Here is a 23011-nt window from a genome sequence, read left to right on the forward strand (position 1 = left end):
CTTTGATGGTGGGCCCCTAAGCACTGGCCTAAAGTGCCTTACGGCACTGTTTATAATGCGGAGTCGCGGGCGACACCTAGTTAATAATAATTCTTCTTAACATCCACAGATCTTTTTCAACGGGTAGGAAGCGCTCCATCTACATAACTCGGGCCTCACGAGTGCAGGTCGTCGCCTTCGAGCTGAACATCCTCACAGACCTGGCTGCGGTTGCTGCACAGCATTATGATGAGGTGGAGGACTGGACCAAGGAGTTGGAGACCAAGGAGGTAGGTTGTCAATTTTGACGGAGTGATAGGGCAGGGCCTCCAAAAAGCGGAAGTAAGCCGTCGGTCACTATTGGCCGATGGTTACCCCGGTAAGTGCGTGAAGAAACAGTTCTAAATGCCGCGTTGCTCATGATTAAGGACTCCGGTTGGGTCCGAAAATATTCGGGTGATACCGATAAATACGTATTCTTAAAGAACTTTGAATTCGCTTTAAGAATTCTTTATATACAAAAATGAATTACTGTTTGCCAGTCTCGCCAAAACTCGAGAACGGCTGAAGCGATTTAGCTTATTGTAGTATTGAAATATTCGTAGCAATCCAGGGCAGGTTTAAACGGTGACAAAGCAGTGCCACCGCAGCAGCAGTGTGTTAGGGGGGGCGTGATGGGGTGATGGCCCAGGGCGACAAATTCTGGGGGGCGCCTAGCTCTGAAGTTGGAGTCTCTTGCCTCTCCTGGCGCAAACCCTCAGAACTGTGCTCTACGCTACAGGTGGAATACTTCCACCGCCAAACGTAAAGCTAAAGGAAAGATCAAATTCTTAATATAATTTTACTTGGGATCAGCAAAAAACTAACACTTGATATTGCTTCCGTCAAGTGGGCGCCACAATATTTTCGCCCAGGGTGTCAGTGGCCCTTACGCCGGCACTGTGACAAAGTATGCAAAATTTACGGAAAAACCAAAAAATAAATATGAAATGATGATGTTTATCACAGAGGAAACCGTAAGGGATCGGGTAGCACGCGGGTGAAACCGTGGGAAACAGCTTGTTTATAATATAAATATACTAGCTGTTGCCCGCGACTTCGTCCCCGTGGGTAGAAGATATAAGTTATGATTTATACCTGCCCTGATTTTTTCACATTTTCCATTGTATCTTCGCTCCTACCAGTCGCAGCTCGATGGTTTGTAGCCTAAAGCCTTCCTCGATGAATAGTCTATTCAACACAAAAGAATTTTTCAATTTGGGCCAGTAGTTCCTGAGATTAGCGCGTTCAAACAAACAAACTCTTCAGCTTTATATATTAGTATATTAGTATATATAGAGTATAGATATATTTTTCACTTGAATTATTATTATTTTTTTTCGTTTTCAGGTCCTTATTGGCACATCTTCGGTTGTGAAACGTGTTCTCGAAGAGGGTATTTTAAACATACCCAATATCAACATTATGATCATCGATAGCTGCCACTTAATATACAAAGATGAGGATTTGCAATATGTAAGTATAATACTTGAGTGATGACTGTTGGACTGCTGAGCGAATGGTCGTAGGTTCGAATCCACGCAATAGTGTCTTATCAAATTTATTTGTGTTGTGAAAAAACGGTGAAGAAAAATATCGCGGGGGGGGGGGAGACTTAACTGAGAATTGTTCAAGGCTGTGTAGAAATTTTAATCTACGAAATCGATTTGTTTTGCTTGAATTCCTGTTATAGCCAAGTTGATTTATCACCATCCTAGACCTTTCCCAACTATGTTGGGGTCGGCTTCCAGTGCAATCGGATGCAGCTAATTACCAGTGTTTTACAAGGAGCGACTGCCTATCTGACCTCCTCAACCCAGTTACCTGGGCGACACGATACCCCTTGGTTAGACTGGTTGTCAGACTTTCAAGCTTCTGACTACCTGTAACGACTGTCAAAAATGTAGGAATAACAGCCGGGACAATTTGACATGCCTTCCGGAAAACTGAATATAAGAACGACTTCGACTGCACAAATAGCCGAGTGGTTGAGGTCACCACAAACTCACAGTGTGCGTGGTGTCGCGAGTTCGATCCCCGCGTAGGACATTTTCAGCAATGCTTGTCCTGAGTCTAGGTGTCTTTATGCATGTGACTTGAATGTTTGTAAAACGCCCCGCGACACAAGGATTAAATTCCTTAGTGCGGGAGTCGTTTTTATTGTTTTTTTAAATACATATTTTTAACTAGCTGTTGCCCGCGACTTCGTCCCCGTGGGTAGAAGATAGAAGTTATGATTTATACCTGCCCTGTCTTTTCACATTTTCCATTGTATCTTCGCTCCTATTAGTCGCAGCTTGATGGTTTATAGCATAAAGCCTTCCTCGATGAATGGTCTATTCAACACAAAAAGAATTTTTCAATTTGGACCAGTAGTTCCTGAGATTAGCGCGTTCAAACAAACAAACAATCAAACTCTTCAGCTTTATATATTAGTATAGATTTATTTTTCAACAGATAATGAAACAATACAAATCCTGTCCACAAGATCACCAACCACTGATCTTAGCGCTCACCTACCCTCTATTCACAACTAAGAAGCAAGGCAAAGAGGATGACGACATGGGCCGCTACGAGAACCTGGACGACTTCAGCATGTACGAGAAGTTGGAGTGGAAGATTGAAGAGTTGGAGTCGGAGCTGTGCTGCCAGATGGACCTGGCCGAGGATATTGATGGGGGGAAACGGTGGGTAGAGATTTGAATAAATGATGCTACGGTTTACTCACGCGTAGTTATCGGGAGAGCCCGATTTTGGATACAATCGGGCAATTCTGAGAAATACGCGTGAGTAAACCTTTGCATCATTTAATAATGAATCAGTTTCACGATAGTTACTATTAAAATAAATTAGAATAGAATAACATAAATTTATTTGTTTAAACATAGGTGACATATATAAAAGCCCTTAATAAAAAAAAAGTCTCACTCTAATAGATTAAAAAAATCGAAACCCCACGTTTTTAAATTTCACTTCATTCCAATTTTATCGAAATCGATCCAGTCGTTTTTGTAGTTGTATATTACATTGTCATCGGGTTTGAAGCTGCCCTGAAAATTTCAGCCTGCTAGCTTATCGGGAAGTGCCCCAAAATTGAGTTGCAAAAATCCAACCGGAACGACAAACAAACAAGAAAGTGAGTGTATAAAAACGTGGGAAAAAACTAACTTAGTATTATATAACCTTCGGCAGGCGAAGATAGATCTCGATGGCATGCAATTGGGAATATGCATAAAATTTGAAATGGCATAAAATATTTTTTTCTCGAATACTTATTATCGTAATATTATAATGAATAGGATTTTTTTTTATTTACTTATTATTTAAAACCCTTAAAAATTTTTCAAAAAGTGCAAAATAAGGGAGCGAAATTCAAACTTCCAAAACGCGCCACTATTGGTCGAACGAAATGTGACGTCATCTGACACGACATGGTATTCATCAGCTGAAAAGTCATGTGTCATGTGACGTCACGCAAAGCGCCCGCAAAATGGCGGCGTTTGAACTGCTTAAATTTTTTAAAAGTTATAAATTTCATTTAAAAAAATATCTAGAGTATTTTGAAACCCATTAATATTTTTTCTACGTTATAAAATAGTAAACTATTAATTTAAGACAAAAAAGAAAATCATGAATATTCCCTATTGTGGAGGCCTATGTCCAGCAGTGGGCGAATATGGGCTCATGATGATGATGACGATATAAACATACGCAGTCTCCCAAGCCTAGTTCTTAAATAGCTTTTTTGCTTTCCCAGGATGTCGGCTTCGGCGACGAAACCTCGCGAGTTGGTGATAGAGTACGGCTCCAGACCCTCGGATGATGAGCTGCCTCCACTCTATAAGGCTTTGGAGCAGTTCATGAGGGATTGTGTTCATGAAGCGATGGAGTTTATTAATGATCATAGGTATGTATGTGTTATTTCATAAGATTTGAATATTTTTGGTCATTTAGAATCGTTTATTTTTGCGGCGAAGACCATAGGTTAGTCTCGCCTTTTTTTAATTTTATTTATAAATTTTCAAAATCAAAATCAAATGATTCTATTTCATTTAGTTTTAGTGGTTTTTAGAGATCTAGCCAAGTGGTTTAGGTCACCAGGCCAAAAGCACTGTGTGTTGGTTCAATCCCCGCGTAGGACAAGCATTTGTGTGATTCACGAATGCTTGTCCTGAGTCTGGGTGTCTGTGTGCATGTGACTTGAATGTTTGTGATCCCGCGCAACACAAAGATTAAATGGCTTACCGCGGGATTTGTTTTTAAAGAAAAAGAAGAACACGTTTTATGATTTAAATTGTTTTGTCCGGGAGCTAGACGGGTCGATGATATAATAAAGGTCTCGGGTCGAGTCTGGATAAAGCTGGCTCAGGACCGTAGACATTGGCACGAGAAAGGAGAGGCCTATGCCCAGCAGTGGGAGGATAAAGGCTGTGGATGATGATGATTATATTTCAATGTTTCACATTTTCAACATTTTTTTTGTTTTTTTCAGACACGATCCCACTGAGATCTATGGTGAGGAACTCTACGAAGAGTTTATGAACATACCGGACCCTACCATAGACCCGAAACAGATCTTCAAGCAGTTTATATATGTTCTGGATCAGTTAGGTAAGTTTTCAATAGTTAACTAGGTCTCCCGGCGAACCACGTACCGCCTAACAGTCGATGATACCAATGCAGACAAAAATACATTTATTTTTGCAACTTTTTCATATTTTATCACACATGTCTCGCACATGATTCATTTTTTTTGTATTGTGTTTTTTACCTTTAAAGTTTGAGAGCTACGATGCCATAGACAGACAGACATACATAGTCAAATTTATATGACCACTCTTTTTGCGTCGGTTTACAAAAATGAGCATTAATAACAGCTTGCAATACAAAAATACTGTCAAATTATTTCATTTATACGGCGGATAATAATAATAAAATCTACCCATTTTCGAAAATTATTATTTTCACAGGACCCTACGCGGCAGATAAAGCAGCATTCACACTACTCATGAAACTGGAAAAACTGAAAATTAAAATCCCATACGAGAGACACTTTCTACTTCTCTGTCTATGTACAACGGTCTTTATAAAGATACGATGTTATTCAGACTATCTGTTCTCACAATACGAAGATGAATGGGAAAAAATAAAGACGTTTTCGTCAAAAAAGGTTTTAAGATTAGCAGAAATACTCGAAAAGTTCCAACCCCCAGAAATAAAGGATATTAAATTGAGGAAGGATAGTACAAATATCCCGGATACTAGGGATACTGCGAGTAAAACCAAGAAAATGCTTAACGATATTGAAGAATGTGATTTTAATTCACTCGGTAATAAAATTGAGGATAAAGTTAATGCTCTCGTTTGTAATTTAAAAGAAATATACGACTATCCTAGTGAGGATATTAAACCGGATACTCCGAATGAGAATGATAGTCAGAAAACCGAGATTAATACTGATATTCAATCTAAATTAAATGAACGTGATACTCAGAACGAGAATACTCTGAAAATGAAACCGGATACTCCAATGACCGATTCAAGTAAATCGGATACTAAAATATCTACAGAAGATGATGAAAACATTGAAACTATAACTACATATGGTGATACGACATCTGATACAGGCATAAGTGGATGTGATAGTGGCTTAAACAAGCCGGATACTAGTATGAATCGGCCGGATACTCGAATAAACAAGCCGGATAGTGCTAACAATAGGCCGGATAGTATCTTAAACTCACAGGATAGTTCAAATAGTCCAGATATTGTTGGAAATGTCAAAGGAAATGAATTAATCCCTGCTAGAGGCCTATTAGGGTTCACTAGGAGAACAGGGCACAGGTTGAGAGGCAGGACTAGGCTGCAAAGGAACAACGCGGCGAGGGTTCTGCAGATGCAACAGAACCCCGACGCGTTGTGCGGCATTGTGTATATGAAGGAGGCTTTGATAGCGAAGATTATGTTCATGGTGATCGTGGTAAGTTGAACATTATAATTTTGACAGCACGGATAGCCGAGTGGTTGAGGTCACCACGCCAAACCCACTGAGCGCGACGTGTTAGTTCGATCTCGTAGGACAAGCATTTGTGTGATCCACGAATGCTTGTCCTGAGTCTGGGTGTCTTGTGCATGTGAATTGAATGTTTGTGGAATCCCCGACAACACAAGAATTTAATTATTTACTGTCAGAGTCGTTGAAAAACTGTGAGATAGCCCGCATTTTGATAGTTTATTTGCTATCAAGGTTTCCTCACTATGTTTTCCTTTACTTCATCATCATCATCATCATCATCATCAGTCTTTAGTAGTCCACTGCTGGAAATAGGCCTCCCCCATGTTTCCTTTATTTAAGAAAGTATAACTCTATAAAACCTCATATTGAAATTTCGTCTGCCTTATAATTGAACCTGCACCTTCCAAAAAACCCCTATAAAAACCACAAGACCATCATGACAAAATATTTTTAATATATGAATGTTCTAGGACATGAGTCGATGTAATCCTCGTCTGTCGTACCTGTGCGCTCAGTACTGCGCGACGGAAACCCCAGCGGACCCGGGTTCGGAACCCCGCGAGTGTCAACGGCAGGGCAAGAAGCAAGAAGAAGTACTAAAGAAGTAAGTTTGCTTAGGTTCAGAATGTTCTTATATTTTAATATACTACTAATATTATAAACGCGAAAGTTTGTATGTAATAATATTCCACAACTTTCACACAACGCCATCTGGTATCAAACTAAGCAAAACTTGTTTTATGAGTACTAGACAACTGATAAACATACTTATATATTTCTAAATACATACATAATATAGATAAATTACACCCAGACACAGAACAAATGATCGTGCTCATCACACAAACATTCTGGGTGGGGCGACCACGACCTCAGGTATAGCAGTCAGGGTCACTAACCACTAGACCAACAGGCCAGTCCATGTATAAATGTTTGTTCCTCCCGATGAAGATAATTTGATATTAGTTATAATTATCAAATAATTTAATATTATTAAATGATGTAACGGTTTACTCACGCGTATGTATCGACATCGCCCGACTAGTTTCGGACCCAACCCGAGTCCTTAATCATTAGCTGACGCGGCGGGCGAGCGAGTCGTTATTTAATACTAGCTCCAGCTACCCGCGGGCCTGTCCGATACAACTCGGAAATTTTCCCACGGGAACTTAAAATCGAGATAAAAACTACCCTATGTGTTAATCCTAGTTATAAACTACCTGTATACCAAGTTTCGTCTAAATCCGTTCAGTGGTTTTTGCATGGAAGACGAACAAACATCCATACATACAAACTTTCGCGTACTTCTGGTAATATTAGTATGATATAATTATGATGATCCCTATTTCCTACGTTTTTATTTTATTTATAAACTCACTTTCTTGTTTGTTTGTCTTTTCGGTTGGATTTTTCTAACTCCATTTCGAGGCACTTCCCGATAAGCTAGCGGGCTGAAATTTTCAGGGTAGCTTCAAACCCGATGATAATGCAATAATGATGATGACATTTTTTTTTGCAGTGTCCGTCTTGTAGTTTTTTGTATAATAATGGATACGTATTTTTTTATTTGTCCCGCAAACATAAATTGACCAAATTACAGTGAATGAAACTTACGCGTGACGTCACGATTGAATATAAATTTTACTCTATCGTTACGTCACAAGCCCCTCTCCTAAACTTTAAAGCAGTTAATCTTTTGCAATTCTAGTTTTTCTGAAAAAGGAAAAAATACGTGTCTCATACTTTTCAATTATCTAACTGAGGGACTAATGAGATTTTTTCTTTTCCTACCCAGTCATCATCCCTATTTACAACTATAAAAACGGCTGGACCGATGGAGTGACAATTAAAAACTTGGGTAATTAGATTTTTTTTTAATCTATTAATTGTTTTCAGGTTCCGCATGCACGAATGCAACCTATTACTAGCCACGTCGGCTCTAGAAGAGGGTATAGACCTGCCTCGCTGTAATCTGGTCTTAAGATGGGATGTGCCAGCCTCGTGAGTATATTGATAATTATTTATAAGTGCCCATGTTGGTATGAGGCTTAATTAATAATGATGTGATAAGTATAAGGGGGAAGTTGGGGTCATTTGGAGCAAATTTGATGTTTGGATGTGTAATATTTCGTAGTATTTTTTAGACTTTCGTAGCACATAGGACCTTTGTAAGAAATGAGGGTGTATAAAATATAGTAGTTAATGCTATTAAGTATGCTCCTTCGAGCAATGCTTCTCTAGAAACTAATAAAAATTAAACAAGAGAAATCTGAAATATACTCTTGAAAATGATAAAAACGCCGCCGCCCGCGCCCCTCACCATTGTTACAAGGCTCGGACCGCGCTCGCAACAGATCTGTGTTTCTAAAAAACAACGAATTGCATCATAATATTGAATAAAAATTGCATTTTAAATTTATTCAAATCTCATAAATACCTATTTTTTATCATGAACGTGTTCTAGTCATTGGATACATGAACTGGGCTGCTTTTGTAAGACGACTTAAAAAATCACGGTGTATAAAATGAATTGCTGTAATACCGGAGACAATAAACGTTATTCTATTCTTGTTCTATTCTTATCAAATATGACTAGTCCCAACATTTTCGCTATGACACAGTAACATTATCCCGTAGCTACCGTTCGTACGGTCTCTGCCGCGGCCGCGCGCGCGCCTCCCGCGCCACGGCCGCGCTCCTGTGCAGCGACAACAGCGAGAGTACAGCCGTCTTGTTGCAACATGTCGCCATATATAAGGAGCTGGATCAGGTATTTATTTATTTGTTTATTATAACACTATTACAGTCACATATAAACCAAAGTGATGTTATAAAATCTATACTCTATACTAATATATAAAGCTGAAGAGTTTGTTTGTTTGTTTGAACGCGCTAATCTCAGGAACTATTGGTCCAAATTGAAAAAATATTTTTGTGTTGAATAGACCATTCATCGACGAAGGCTTTAGGCTATAAACCATCACGTTGCGACTAATAGGAGCGTAGGTACAATGGAAAATGTGGAAAAAAAAACAGGGCAGGTATAAATCAAAACTTATATCTTCTACCCACGGGGACGAAGTCGCGGGCAACAGCTAGTAATATTAATTTAAGAACAATTACAAAAAAACATTAACATAATAATATACATGAAATAGGTACGAATGTTTTATAACGAAAGTCTTTAAGTACGGTAAAACGGCGTCAAAAGGGTTTTTTTGAGGTGGATAAAAACAGAGTTCTTATTAAAATTTGGAAGTTTAACCCGACAAAATATCAAGTTCAAACGTAAGTTCTTAAGCATTTCATAAAGTTATTGTGTTTAAGCATTTTTCGTAACAAAATATTCATGCAACCCTCTAAAAAACACTATTTTCTATTCACCCATTTTTACGATAATCTAAATTAATTTGACTGCACGGATAGCCGTATGGTTGAGGTCACCACGTCAAACCCACTTAGCGCGACGTGTTAGTTCGATCTCGTAGGACAAGCATTTGTGTGTTCCACGAATTCTTGTCTTGAGTCTGGGTGTCTTGTGCATGTGATATGTATGTTTGTAAAACCCTTCGCGACACAAGGAATAAATTCGTTACCGCGGGAGACGACTTAACAAAAAAAAAAAGATAAAAAAACAGAACAAATATTAAATCTTGAGAATGTTTTTTTTTATTAAATGATGCTGTTTACACACGCGTATGTATCGGGATCGTCCGACTAGTTTCGGACCCAATCGGAGTCCTTAACCATGAGCTCACCCCGTTGCCGGGGCAATCTCGAGAAATACCCGTGGGTAAACCGTTGCATTATTTAATAATTAATCATTCACCCGAAAAGTTACTAAAATATTTTCTAACTAGCTGTTGCCCGCGACTTCGTCCCCGTGGGTAGAAGATATAAGTTTTGATTTATACCTGCCCTGATTTTTTTCACATTTTCCATTGTATCTTCGCTCCTATTAGTCGCAGCGTGATGGTTTATAGCCTAAAGCCTTCCTCGATGAATGGTCTATTCAACACAAAAATATTCTTTCAATTTGGAGCAGTAGTTCCTGAGATTAGCGCGTTCAAACAAACAAACAAACTCTTCAGCTTTATATATTAGTATAGATTAGTTTTCCCACGTTTTTACACACTCACTCTCTTCATTGTATGTTTCTTTGTTTCTCGTACCGGTTTGATTTTATAAATCAATTTTGAGGCACTTCCCAATGAGCTAGCAGGCTGAAATTTTCATTGTATTAAATTTTCGTTTCTTCAAACCCCATGGCAATGCACTTTACAACTATAATAACGGCTGGACAGATTTTGATATTTTTTTTACGGAGTGACATTTAATAGCGTGGGTATTTAGATTGTTTAAATCTTTCTTTTTTTCAACAGATCATAAGTCGTAAATGCGGCTGTGGCATACAAGATGAACCGCCACAATCAGAGGAAGAACACGCGGACACCTTCACAGGCTTCATCAAACCGTACACACCGAATGACGTCACACAAAAAGATAAAGTCGAAAAGAAAGGAAAGGGTTCAATCGCTGAACGTATCGAAGAGGCTTTTAAAGTTAAAGATAGGATAAATGAAGTTGAAAAAGATAAAGATATATCGAAAGATACAGATTTGGATTTGATAAAGAATGTTGCTGAAGATAAAGATGATTATACGGTAAAAGATAAAGATATATTAGATTTAAAAGGTAAACCAATATCCAATGTTGTAAAGAATGGATATTTTGATGAAATTGGATCTAAAAGTACTGATTTGAATACAGATGATAATTTCATCACTTTAATTGATAAAACAGCTGATTTAAATATTAATAATGAAATACAGAACAGTGAAACAGGAGAAATAGAAGTCAAAATTGAACAAAGAGAGCAAATTCAAGAAAATAATGAAAAACGACCAGAATCGGATTCGAAAATGGAACTACCGAATTCAAATTCGAAAGTCGAAAATCCAGATTCGAATAACAAAGAACCAGTGTTGCCAGTTAACGAAATAAATCGTGAAGAGATTCTATCTAAAGTTTATTGTAATAAGTGTTACAATGTTAAAATTAATGGTGTATGTTTGTGTGTCAATGTGACATTGTATTACACTTTATTAGCTAAAAGTAATAATAAAATTGTGAAGAGTGATAGCAAAAAGAGTGTGAGTGATGATGGTGTTGCCAGCGTTGATTTGAGTACGGCGATCGCGTTGATTAATAGGTGAGTGTTTTTTTTTGTATGGTAATACAGATAATAGAAGTCGCTTATCGCAAATTTATAATAAAATCACCAGTAAAGTGGATGATTTTAAATAATATTTACCTAAATAGATACTTAAAAAAATCTTTTTGTCAGTTTTTGGTCTGAAAACTCAGTTTAAAAACAAAATGCGAATTCAGAAGATTATAACTTTAATGTCTTTTTAATATGTTTTTTTTAACATCAAAAAACTTTAAATAAAAAACAAATGAGCCAAACTTGATGAAATCATTTCTCCAAATGATAGCTTTTTCACGTTGAATGAAAAAGAATCATCAAATTCGGTTCATCCAATCCCAAGGTAAAAATACAAAATACAAATGAAATAACAGCCCCCTTACCAAACGCGGTTAAACATTAACCTCTACCCAAGGTACTGCGGCAAGTTACCGTCGGACACTTTCACTCGTCTCGCCCCCCAGTGGTGGATGGAGGAGGTCCAGCTCCCACTCCCGGGGTCCGAGGAGACCAGGCCAGGGTATATCTGTACTTTGAGATTGCCGTTGAACTGCCCTGTGAAGTATAATATAGTTGTGAGTATATGTAAGATGATGCTTCGGCCTTAGGCTCGCAAGGCCAACCAGATGAGATAAATAATGTAAACAAATTTTCAGAGGTTCATAACATTTTTATTCGAATATCTTCTAATATATAAAATTCCCGTGTCACGATGTTAGTTACCGTAATCCTCCGAAACGTTACGACCGATTCTTATGAAATTTTGTATAGATATTGGGTAGGTCTGAGAATAGAACAACATCTATTTTTCATACCCTTAAGTGACAAGGGTTGCCCACACTAAAAAAATATATTTTATTTTTTGGACGAAATTGTTTGTTTTTATCTTTTTTATAATGTGGCATTAAAAATATATATAACTAGAAAAAAAAATCAGCAAAACGACGTTTGCTGGGTCAGCTAGTACTATTATAAAGTTCGAATTTTGTCAAGAAGGAATGAACTTGTTCAGAACATGGCGGACCAAATGTTGACAACTGCCGTACTGTCTGCTTTCTTGTACCACGAAACACATAACGACAGCTGTCATCGACCAACTCACGCTATATATGCGCGTACGAGTGATAAGGACAGGGATAATAATCCCTCGCTATCGCAATGTAACTCAGTAACGGTCCGCTTGTTTAAGTTTTTTATCTCTTCTGGTTGGCCTTATTATAGCTGTCTAGCTATCACGGTTCATAAGACACGGTCTGGTGATAGACAGATAGACACAATTGCTGTTTTTACCCTTCGGGTAAGGATCCCTAAAAAGCCGCCATTTAGATGGTGACTAAGGCGGACCATATAGGTCAGGCGGACCCCATGTCAGCTGCAATCCAACCGCGGCGCAATTTACACGATTGCCTGTTGGTCTAGTGGTTAGTGACCCTGACTGCCGTACCGGAGGTCGTGGGCTCGATCCTCAACAATGTTTGTGTGATGAGCACGACCAAGCCTTAGTCTCTGTCCAAATGGTTGTTTTGTTAGGGGTCCGAAATGACCCGAAAATGGCAATAGTCCCTGTCTGTCTGTCACCAGGCTGTGTCTCATGAACCGTGATAGCTATACACCGTGATTTTTAGTCGTCTTACAAAAGCAGCCCAGTTCATGTATCCAATGACTAGAACACGTTCATGATAAAAAAATAGGTATTTATGAGAGATGAATAAATTTAAAATGCAATTTTTATTCAATATTATGATGCAATTCGTAGTTCTTTAGATACACAGCTCTGTTGCGAGCGCAGTCCGAGCCTTGTAACAATGGTGAGGGGCGCGGGCGGCGGCGTTTTTATCATTTTTAAGAGTATATTTCAGATTTCTCTTGTTTAATTTTTCTTCGTACTCATTATCTAAGTTGATGATAAAAAATAATAATCGCGCCTAGGGGTATTTTACGTCGGATACATGAACTGGGCTGTTTTTGTAAGACGACTAAAAAAAAACACCGTGTATAGAGGAAATTTTCATAGATGTATTTTTGTAACTGCTATAACAACATATTAAAAAAACTTAAAGTTTTAAGCCCGCAGAATACCCATGTGTGGTCACTATGCGACACTGACAGTAATTGTTGCGCAAGTGCCAAAACAATAAAAAAAAACATAAAAATAAAGATTGTAGCTAAGCTTTGTTTAGCCTCCTTTTTACATGTTGGGTAAGAAATAAATTTGTGGTTACCCGTACAATAAACTAATTTGATTTGTTACTGTGAGAAACTAGTGGAAAGAGAGTGGGGAGGCCTTTGCCCAGCAGTGGCACATTCCAAGCTAGTATCGACGACCTCCGTGGTCGAGTGGCGTACGCACCGGTTTCAAGGTGTCGCTAGTTCTGAGGTCCCGGGTTCGATCCCCGGTCGGGTCAATGTAAAAAATCACATTTCTACATTGTCTCGGGTCTGGGTGTTTGTGGTACCTTCGTTGTATCTGAATTCCATAACACAAGTGCTTAAGCAACTTACTTTGGGTTCGGAACAATGTATGTGATGTTGTCCGCATTTATTATTTATTTATTTAGTATCAATAATAATTACCCACCCTCAATTATACTTATATTGTATCCGCCAACCGATTTTCTTTCCCTTTTGATCGGTTGTTTTTTCCTCTCAGGGTCACCCGATGCCCACGAAAGTCTTAGCGAGGAGGATGGTAGCCCTCCAGGCTTGCAGAATACTTCATAAGTCTGGGGAACTTGACAACCAACTGATGCCCATAGGTAAGGACTAGACTAGCAAGTCGCTCCGCTGTCTGACTGTCTGTCACCAGGATGTATCTCATGAACTTTGATTAACAGTAGATATGTTCTATGATTTAACTTATTATATTTGATTTATTGCATGCAGCAGAGATGAGAATGTTAAGAGGAATGTGTGGTGTTACGAGAGCGGATAGAGTAAGAAATGAGTATATAAGGGGAAGTTTGAAAGTGGCACCGGTTACAGAGAAACTACGTGGTAACCGGCTGTCATGGTATGGGCATGCTATGCGGAGGAATGAAAATCATGTGGTAAGGAAGGCGTTAAGCATGGATGTGGATGGATATAGGGGAAGAGGACGACCAAAGAAACGATGGATGGATTGTGTGAAAGACGATATGGCTGTAAAGAGTGTTTCTTGTGAGATGACGGCCGATAGGAAGGTATGGAAGAAGATGACATGCTGCGCCGACCCCAAATAAAATAATTGGGATAAGGGCAGGGGAATGATGATGTTCTATGATTACAATATGTTAAATACATATTTATAATGCCCGTAAAAGATCGCTTTTAGCGATAAGACCAACCATTGTGGCACCATGTAACTATTTATTTGTATCCAATCCTGTATTTATGTGGTGTGCAATAAAGAATATTCTATTCTAATATTTAAGAGTTTCCATATAAAAAAAATGATTTTTATGCTGTTATTTTAGTAGTACGTAACCCTGGCCAATCCTACTCGCAATTGACCAGTTTATAAAGGAACCCTTCCTTTTCTCAGGTAAAGAGAACTTTAAAGCCGTGGAACTAGAAGGTACTAATAGTGTCGGCGCGTACAACAGCGAATCGACTGATATGAACGACCCGGCTCGTCCAGGGACAACTAAACGAAGGCAGTATTATTATAAGAGGGTAAGTTTGCAACTAATTCTAGTTTTCAGTCTAGATAATAGGTCCATTCAACGTGGTAATGCTGCCAGCCTTTTGGGCACACTCCCAGCCGGCAGCGATGTCGACGAATTTCTTGATGTATCATTTTAAATATTGTTTTTTAGCACTTATTTTAAGGTTAAATATGTAGATTCTTTAAAATAAAATAGGTAATAGGGTATTTGACTAAAACTAGGTATAGGTTACATAGACAGACATGGATTCCCAAAAATATAGGTTGAATGGTCGATAATGCCTTTCGGCATTAAGTCCGCGTTATGTACCACAATTGTACATGAAAGTTTAAATAAATAATTAAATAGAAATATTGAATACGTATTTATCATATGAACGGGCCTGTTGGTCTAGTGGTAAGTGACCCTAACTGCTATACCAGAGGTCGTGGGTTCGATTCCCGCCCAGGACAAATGTTGTGCGATGAGCATGATCATTTGTTCTGGTGTCTGGGTGTAATTTATCTATAATATGTATGTATTTAGAAATATATAAGTTAGTTTATCAGTTGTCTGGTTATAATAACACAAGCTCTGCTTAGCTTGGGATCAGATAACCGTGTGTGAGAAGTCCCAGGATATACATGGATTAAAAAGTTGAATCAAAAGCACTTAAGATGAAAAGCTTGCTAGTAAAAAGCGTACTGGTAAGTGACGTCACACGAGATTTTATATCACACCCTTCATTTTATGTTTACGACATGAAAGAAAAAAATACGTATCCAATACTTATTATTATTATCTTAGCCTGCTATAATAATGCCGGGAAAAGTTTGGTTACAAGTTTTACCACTAGTTTGTCTGTCGGTACCATCGTAGCTCCTAAACACATGCACCGATTTGGATGCGGTCTGTTTCCTTTGGGGCCAGTTTTAATGTTAAATATTTACCTTGTATTTGACTTGTTGTAATTTAATTATTTTCAGACGGCATGGGCATTCACTGACTGTCAACCAGTTATCGATACAAGCGATTCTGAGATAGATCCACCTTCTCATGATGGACAGCCTAAGGCCAGTCCCATTCAAGAACCAACCCCACCGAAGATAACACCAGGTAAGATTGAATTGTTGATTTCCTAGCTTTTTTTATTAAGTAGGATATGGTAGGATTTTTATTTTGGCTTAAATAACGACTCGCGCAGTAAGAAATTTAATCCTCGTGACGGGATTTCACAAATATTCAAGTCACACGCACAAGGCACTCAGACTCAGGACAAGCATTCGTGGATCACAAAAATGCTTGTCCTGCGCGGGGATCGAAACCGCGACACGTTGCGCTTAATGGGTTCCGCGTGGTGACCTCAACCACTAGGGTAACCGTGCATGTGACTTGAAAATTTGCGAAACCCCTCGCGATACAAGGGCTAAACTCCTTAACGCTTGAGTGCGAATGCATCTAACATTATAGCTTATTTAGGGATGATGACATTTTTTTTTCCAAATGAGGGATACGAATTTTTTAATTTGTCCCCCAAACATTACATTCACCAAATTACAGTGAATGAAACTTACGCGTGACGTCACGATTGAGTATAAATTTTACTCTATCGTTACGTCACAAGCCCTCTCTCCTAAACTGTAAAGCAGTTAATCTTTGTCAATTCTAGTTTTTCTGAAAAAATAAAAAATACGTATCTCATACTTTTCAATTATCTAATTGATTGATTAATTATATAATATTTTAGTGATTTCTTTGGTTTACGCGAATGTTAGACATTTTTTTATTTTTATACCCAGCCATCATCCCTATTCAAGGCTTATAATATATTTTTACTCCTTTCCCTAGGCAAAAAACGCAACATGCTTTACGCAATAGTGTCCAAGCTATGGTGCGCGTTACCAGAGAGGTACAACACTAGAGGCCGTCGGCTACACGCGCCACAACACGCGAACCAGGCCATAGGCATACTCATGGCTAGACACGAACCAGACAGGTGAGCAGGAATTAATCCCTACTAATATTATAAATGCGAAAGTAACTATGTCTGTCTGTCTGTCTACGCTTTCACGTCTAAACCACTGAATAGATTTTAATGAAATTTGGTACAGAGATAGAGTTGACCTGGAGAAAGAACATAGGATAGTTTTTATCCCGGACTTTTGAACGCGATATAACCGACCTCGACGCGGGCGAAGTCGCGGGCGAAAAGCTAGTAATTAATAGATTTGAAACATCGAATAACCGTTCTCTAAAAATAAGAAACCCGAAATGTAACATTTTCCCACGTTTTTATACACTCACTTTTCTTGTTTGTTTGTGTCGTTCCGGTTGGATTTTTGCAACTCAATTTCGAGGCACTTCCCGATAAACTAGCAAGCTGAAATTTTCAGGGTAGCTTCAAACCCGATGACAATGCAATTTACAACTATAAAAACTGACGAAATTTGACATTTAAAAACGTGGGTTAGAATTTTTAAATCTGTATTTTTAATATTATCATGTTGTATCTATGTCTGGTGCTACCATATTATCATGATGTACAGTGGTTTCTTAGGTTTTCGTGAATGTTAGACATTAAAATGAAATTACTTTTACGGATTTTATAGCGGTATCAGTCTTGTGACCATGATACCTGCAAAGTTGTCGACACGTCGGGATCGAAAATAGTTTCACTTCAATTTAAAATTGTTTATTTAAATAAAAATGTTATGAACCCCTGAAAATTTGTTTACATTCTTCATCTCGTCTCTTTGGCTATATTATAATTCTTAATTATCATCTTGCTAGCCTTTTCCCAACTATGTTGGGGTCGGCTACCAGTCCAACCGGTTTCAGCTAAGTACCAGTGCTTTACAAGGAGCGACTGCCTATCTGACCTCCACAACCCAGTTACATGGGCAACACGATACCCCTTAGTTAGACTGGTTGTCAGACTTTCAAGCTTCTGACTACCTGTGACGACTGTCAAGGATGTATGAATAACAGCCGGGACCCACAATTTAACGTGCCTTCCGAAACAATCTTAATCTATAACAATATTATCATGTTGTGTGTTTGTCTGGTCCCAGCCTGCAGATCCCGTCGTTCCCTGTGTACACGCGCTCGGGCGAGGTCCGCGTGTGCGTGGAGCACGTCCCCGGCGCGGACGTGCGCCTGTCGCCCGCCAGGGGGCGCCTGATTAGACGGTCAGTGGACTCATGTACATTATGTATGTATAGGTATATATTTTGACGTCCTCCGTGGTCGAGTGGCGTACGCACCGGTTTCAAGGTGTCGCTAGCTCTGAGGTCCCGGGTTCGATCCCCGGTCGAGTCAATGTAAAAATTCACATTTCTACATTGTCTCGAGTCTGGGTGTTTGTGGTACCTTCGTTGTATCTGAATTCCATAACACGAGTGCTTTAGCTACTTACTTTGGGTTCGGAACAATGTATGTGATGTTGTCAGCATTTATTTATTAAAAAAAATGTACATTATGTACATATAGGTATATATGTGTTAAGTGATAGTGGGTTTGATTCTCGATTCACGTCCAAGGCAAATGAGCACGATCATTTGTTTTATATCTGGGTGTATAATGTATATGGTTTGTGTATTCTCTAGTACGTAGCTATATACACTGTGATTTTTTAGTCGTCTTACAAAAGCAGCCCAGTTCATGTATCCAATAACTAGAACACGTTCATGATAAAAAATAGGTATTTATGAGATTTGAAAAAAAAAAATGCAATTTTTATTCAATATTATGATGCAATTCGTAGTTTTTTCGAAACACATCTCTGTTGCGAGCGCGGTCCGAGCCTTGTAACAATAATGAGGGGCGCGGGCGGCGGCGTTTTTATCATTTTTAAGAGTATATTTCAGATTTCTCTTGTTTAATTTTTTTCAAACTTATTATCTTAGTTGATGATAAAATAATCGCGCCTAGGGGTATTTTACGTCGGATACATGAACTGGGCTACTTTTGTAAGACGACTATAAAATCACCGTGTTTTTTTTACTCTTTGCTTTATAATGTTTATTTCTCTATTAAACAGTTCAGTTCTAACGCAGCACTCAAGGTTTTCATTTCACTCCTAATGGGTCCAACCTCACAATGATAAATGCGGACAACATCACATACATTGTTCTGAACCCAAAGTAAGTCGCTAGAGCACTTGTGTTATGGAATTCAGATACAACGAAGGTACCACAAACACTCAGACCCGAGGCAATGTAGAAATGTAAATTTTTACATTGACCCGAACGGGGATCGAACCCGGGACCTCATAGCTAGCGACACCTTGAAACCGGTGTGTACGCCACTCGACCACGGAGTATACTCATAACATTATTTGTTCTATTATTCTTTCAATACTCAATACTCAAAACTGAAAATAGGCAAAAGTGTACAACTTTTACCTATTTTTCCCATTTATTTGTCCTTTCGCTGGTATGCTGGAAGCAATTTCTTTAGAGGTAAGTAGTACCTTTGTACACCTCATTCGTATTAAGTTCTATTTTAGGTAATTTTTGTACATAAATTGTAAATTAATTAATAAATAAAGCTCTCAACAAGGCCTCTGCATGTTGGACCTGTGTACCCGTACACGCCTTTAAAAAGGACCGGCTCTCTTCTCGTGATATTAATATGTTTTTCTTCATAGGTTCATGAAATTCGTCTTCGCCGAAGTTTTGCGTGTCCGTCGACGAGGCATGAAACTTCAGAGTGAGGGATCGACCCACAACAACTATTATATAGTGCCGACTAATAAAAGTAAGTGTTTATATAATACTAGCTTTTCGCCCGCGGCTTCGCTCGCGTCGAGGTCGGTTATATCGCGTTTCCAAAACAACTCTTCAAAAGTCCGGGATAAAATCTATCCCATGTTCTTTGTCAAGGTCAATTCTATCTCTGTACCAAATTTCATTAAAATCAGTTTATTAGTTTAGACGTGAAAGCGTAACAGAGACAGACAGAGTTACTTTCGCATTTATAATATTAGTAGGGATCATCATCAGCGTAGCTTTTTCCCAACTATGTTGGGGTCGGTTTCCAGTCTAACCGGATTCAGCTAAGTACCAGTGTTTTACAAGGAGCGACTGCCTATCTGACCTCCTCAACACAGTTACAGACAACACGATACCCCTTGCTTAGACTGGTTGTCAGACTGTCATGCTTCTGACTAACTACCTGTAACGACTGTCAAAGATGAAGGAATAACAGCTGGGACCCACAATTTAACGTGCCTTCCGAAACACGGAGGAACTCGTTATGACAAAGATGGTCACCAATCTACAGACCAACCGCGTCAAGCGTACCCGGGATCGATCAATCGAAAAATATTTTAGAAGTCGGTTTAAAAATGAAACCGGTCAAAAACAAGCCGGCTTTTTCTAGACCGGCTTTTTCAAGTCTTATGATGGATTCCATTTATTATGAAAATAAATTATATTAAAAATCTTTTCAGCGACCCTACCCGACGGTACAACGAAAATCGACATAGATTGGGCTTTCCTAGAACTCATATACCAACACACAGAAAACAAGAAATTAACCGACATAGAGAAACCGGTCTTCTGGCAGCCAGAGGAAGAGTTGCAGAACGGAAGGAGAAGGAGAAAGAAGAAGATGATGAATCCACTTCTAGAAGGAGACGAGTCGTTTGTCTTCGATGCTGAGAAGTATAAAGAGGCGGTTGTCACGCCGTGGTACAGGAATCAGGATCAGCCGCAGGTAAATGTTGTGTTGCTGGGCAAATTTTGTTGATTTTAGGGTATGATTTTTGACTGTTGGGCTAATTTTACAGCTATTGTAAAATATTATTCTTGGCATATTTTTAACTGTTGGGCAAAATAGCCCACTGCTGGGCAAAGTATCCCAGTGCTGTAAAATCGTATCGTTATTGGGCTAACTATTTTAAAAAACGTTTGGCAAAATTTTGAAATTACCGCTGTTGGGCAAACTATATAAATTATGGTTAAGCTCATCCAGATTTGACAAAACTATTGTCGTGTCGCGGGTTCGATCCCCGCGTAGGACAAAAAATTATGTGATCAACGAATGCTTGTCCTGAGTCTGGGTGTCTTTGTGCATGTGACTTGAATGTTTGTGAAAGACCTCCGCGATATAAGTAATAAATTCCTGACTGCGAGAGCAGTCTTTTCCCACGTTTTTATACATTCACTTTTCTTGTTTGTTTGTCGTTCCGGTTGGATTTTTGTAACTCAATTTCGAGGCACTTCCCGATAAGCTAGCAGGTTGAAATTTTCAGGGTAGCTTCGAACCCGATGACAAGAACTTACACCTATAAAAACTGACAAAATTAGATTAATTTTGACATTTAACAGAAACGTGTGTATTTAGATTTTTTTAAATCTATTAATTGTTTAAACTTTATAACCACTGGGTTTTATGTCTATCATTCTCTCCTCCCAGTTTTTCCTGGTCGCGGAGATATGTTGGAACCTGTCCCCGGACTCGTCGTTCCCCTCGGCGTCGCACCAGTCGTTCCGGGACTATTACAACAGCAAATACGGAGTGACCCTCACTCAGAGAGACCAGCCCTTGTTGGATGTGGACCATACTAGTGCTAGACTCAACCTGCTGACACCCAGGTAGGTTATCTATACTAATATTATAAAGCTAAAGAGTTTGTTGGTCTGTTTGAACGCGCTAATCTCAGGAACTACGGGTTCGAATTGAAAAAATATTTTTGTGTTTTTATAAACCATTTATCGAGGAAGGCTATAGGCTATATAAAATCACGCTGTGACTAATAAGAGCGAAGATACAAGGGGAAATGTGAAAAAATGGGGAAATTTATTCATCTTTGACGGCTTCCGTTGCGCGAGCTGCGAAAACGGTCAAGATCTTCTAAACACGTGGACGAAGTCGCGGGCAACAGTTAGTAGCTGGTATATCTTTAAGAAGACTCTCAAGGATATTAATAATAATTTACTGCTTGTAAGTAAGTAAGTTCAGGTCACTAAGCCGGAAACTAGGTTTAATGGTTATAGTAATAATATACTACCACGTTACAGGTAGTCAGAAGCTAGAAAGTCTGACAACCAGTCTAACTAAGGGGTATCGTGTTGTCTGTAACTGGGTTGAGGAGGTCAGATAGACAGTCGCTCCTTGTAAAACACTGATATTTAGCGGTATCCAGTAAGACTGGAAGGTTCGTTCCGGTTGGATTTTTGCAACTCAATGGCACTTCCCGATAAGCTAGTAGGCTGAAATCTTGAGGGTAGCTTCAAACCCCATGATAATGCAATTTATAACTATAATAACGGCTAGATCGATTTTGATAAAATTTGAATGGAATATTTGAAAGCGTGGGTATTTCGATTCTTTTTAAATCTATATACATATATTGTAAATCTAATGGATAAAACAGATTTATATTATTCGATTTAGGACCTGTTTCTCAATCACCAGTTAAGTTCTATCTGAGGAATAAATATGGCCTTTTTCATATTTTCTATACGAAAGCTGTCAAAAGTTTAAACATATTCTTCAGATAAACGTTATCTGGTATTTACTAGCTCAATTGACTACTTGACAATGGCCTAATGAGGTTATTTAATGATAAAAAATAAAGTGGGCTTATACAATTGTTGGCACGGGTCTGTTTGTTTTTTGACCTTAATTGGTATTTGAGGTCAAAAAACAAACAGACATTGATCATGAATACCTATCTAAATAAATATATATCTATATATCTCTCACCCATCCAGATACGTGAACCGCAAAGGCGTTGCTTTACCCGTGTCGTCTGAACGCACTCGCCGCGCCAAACGCGACCGCCTCGATCAGAAGCAGATCTTAGTCCCGGAGTTGTGTCGCGTGCACCCGTTCGCCGCGCCGCTGTGGTTCGCGACCGTGGCCCTGCCGTGTGTACTGTACAGGTGGGTTTGGGAGTGGTGTTGTGGTGATGGGGAGTGGATGGATTCATCATTAGTTGAGTGATGCGACGGTTTACTCGCGCGTATTTATCTGGACTCCGGTTGGGTCCGAAAGTTGAGTGATCCCGATAAATACGCGTGAGTAAGCCGTTGTATCATTTAACGACAGTCGTCACAGGTAGTCAGAAGCTTGATAGTCTGACAACCAGTCTAACTAAGGGGTATCGTGTTGTCTTTAACTGGGTTGAGGAGATCA

General features: G+C 38.9%; 1 protein-coding gene across 1 annotated transcript in view; it reads left to right on the plus strand.

The window, feature by feature from the left end:
* Positions 1 to 23011, plus strand: part of LOC113508936 (endoribonuclease Dcr-1-like) — a 55066-nt gene that overhangs the window by 15124 nt on the left and 16931 nt on the right. Inside the window, exons 4-23 of the mRNA XM_026892130.1 lie at positions 110 to 269; positions 1369 to 1494; positions 2476 to 2705; positions 3776 to 3925; positions 4511 to 4629; positions 4989 to 5998; positions 6505 to 6638; positions 7931 to 8035; positions 8672 to 8804; positions 10417 to 11246; positions 11659 to 11818; positions 13894 to 13999; positions 14764 to 14894; positions 15853 to 15982; positions 16715 to 16862; positions 17938 to 18054; positions 19515 to 19624; positions 20319 to 20584; positions 21287 to 21465; positions 22588 to 22758. Of these exons, the coding sequence (XP_026747931.1) occupies positions 110 to 269; positions 1369 to 1494; positions 2476 to 2705; positions 3776 to 3925; positions 4511 to 4629; positions 4989 to 5998; positions 6505 to 6638; positions 7931 to 8035; positions 8672 to 8804; positions 10417 to 11246; positions 11659 to 11818; positions 13894 to 13999; positions 14764 to 14894; positions 15853 to 15982; positions 16715 to 16862; positions 17938 to 18054; positions 19515 to 19624; positions 20319 to 20584; positions 21287 to 21465; positions 22588 to 22758 (4515 nt within the window). The remainder of the gene's footprint in view (positions 1 to 109; positions 270 to 1368; positions 1495 to 2475; positions 2706 to 3775; positions 3926 to 4510; positions 4630 to 4988; positions 5999 to 6504; positions 6639 to 7930; positions 8036 to 8671; positions 8805 to 10416; positions 11247 to 11658; positions 11819 to 13893; positions 14000 to 14763; positions 14895 to 15852; positions 15983 to 16714; positions 16863 to 17937; positions 18055 to 19514; positions 19625 to 20318; positions 20585 to 21286; positions 21466 to 22587; positions 22759 to 23011) is intronic.

The sequence above is a fragment of the Trichoplusia ni genome, chromosome 3, assembly GCF_003590095.1.
Source record: "Trichoplusia ni isolate ovarian cell line Hi5 chromosome 3, tn1, whole genome shotgun sequence".
Classification (NCBI taxonomy): Eukaryota; Metazoa; Arthropoda; class Insecta; order Lepidoptera; family Noctuidae; genus Trichoplusia; species Trichoplusia ni.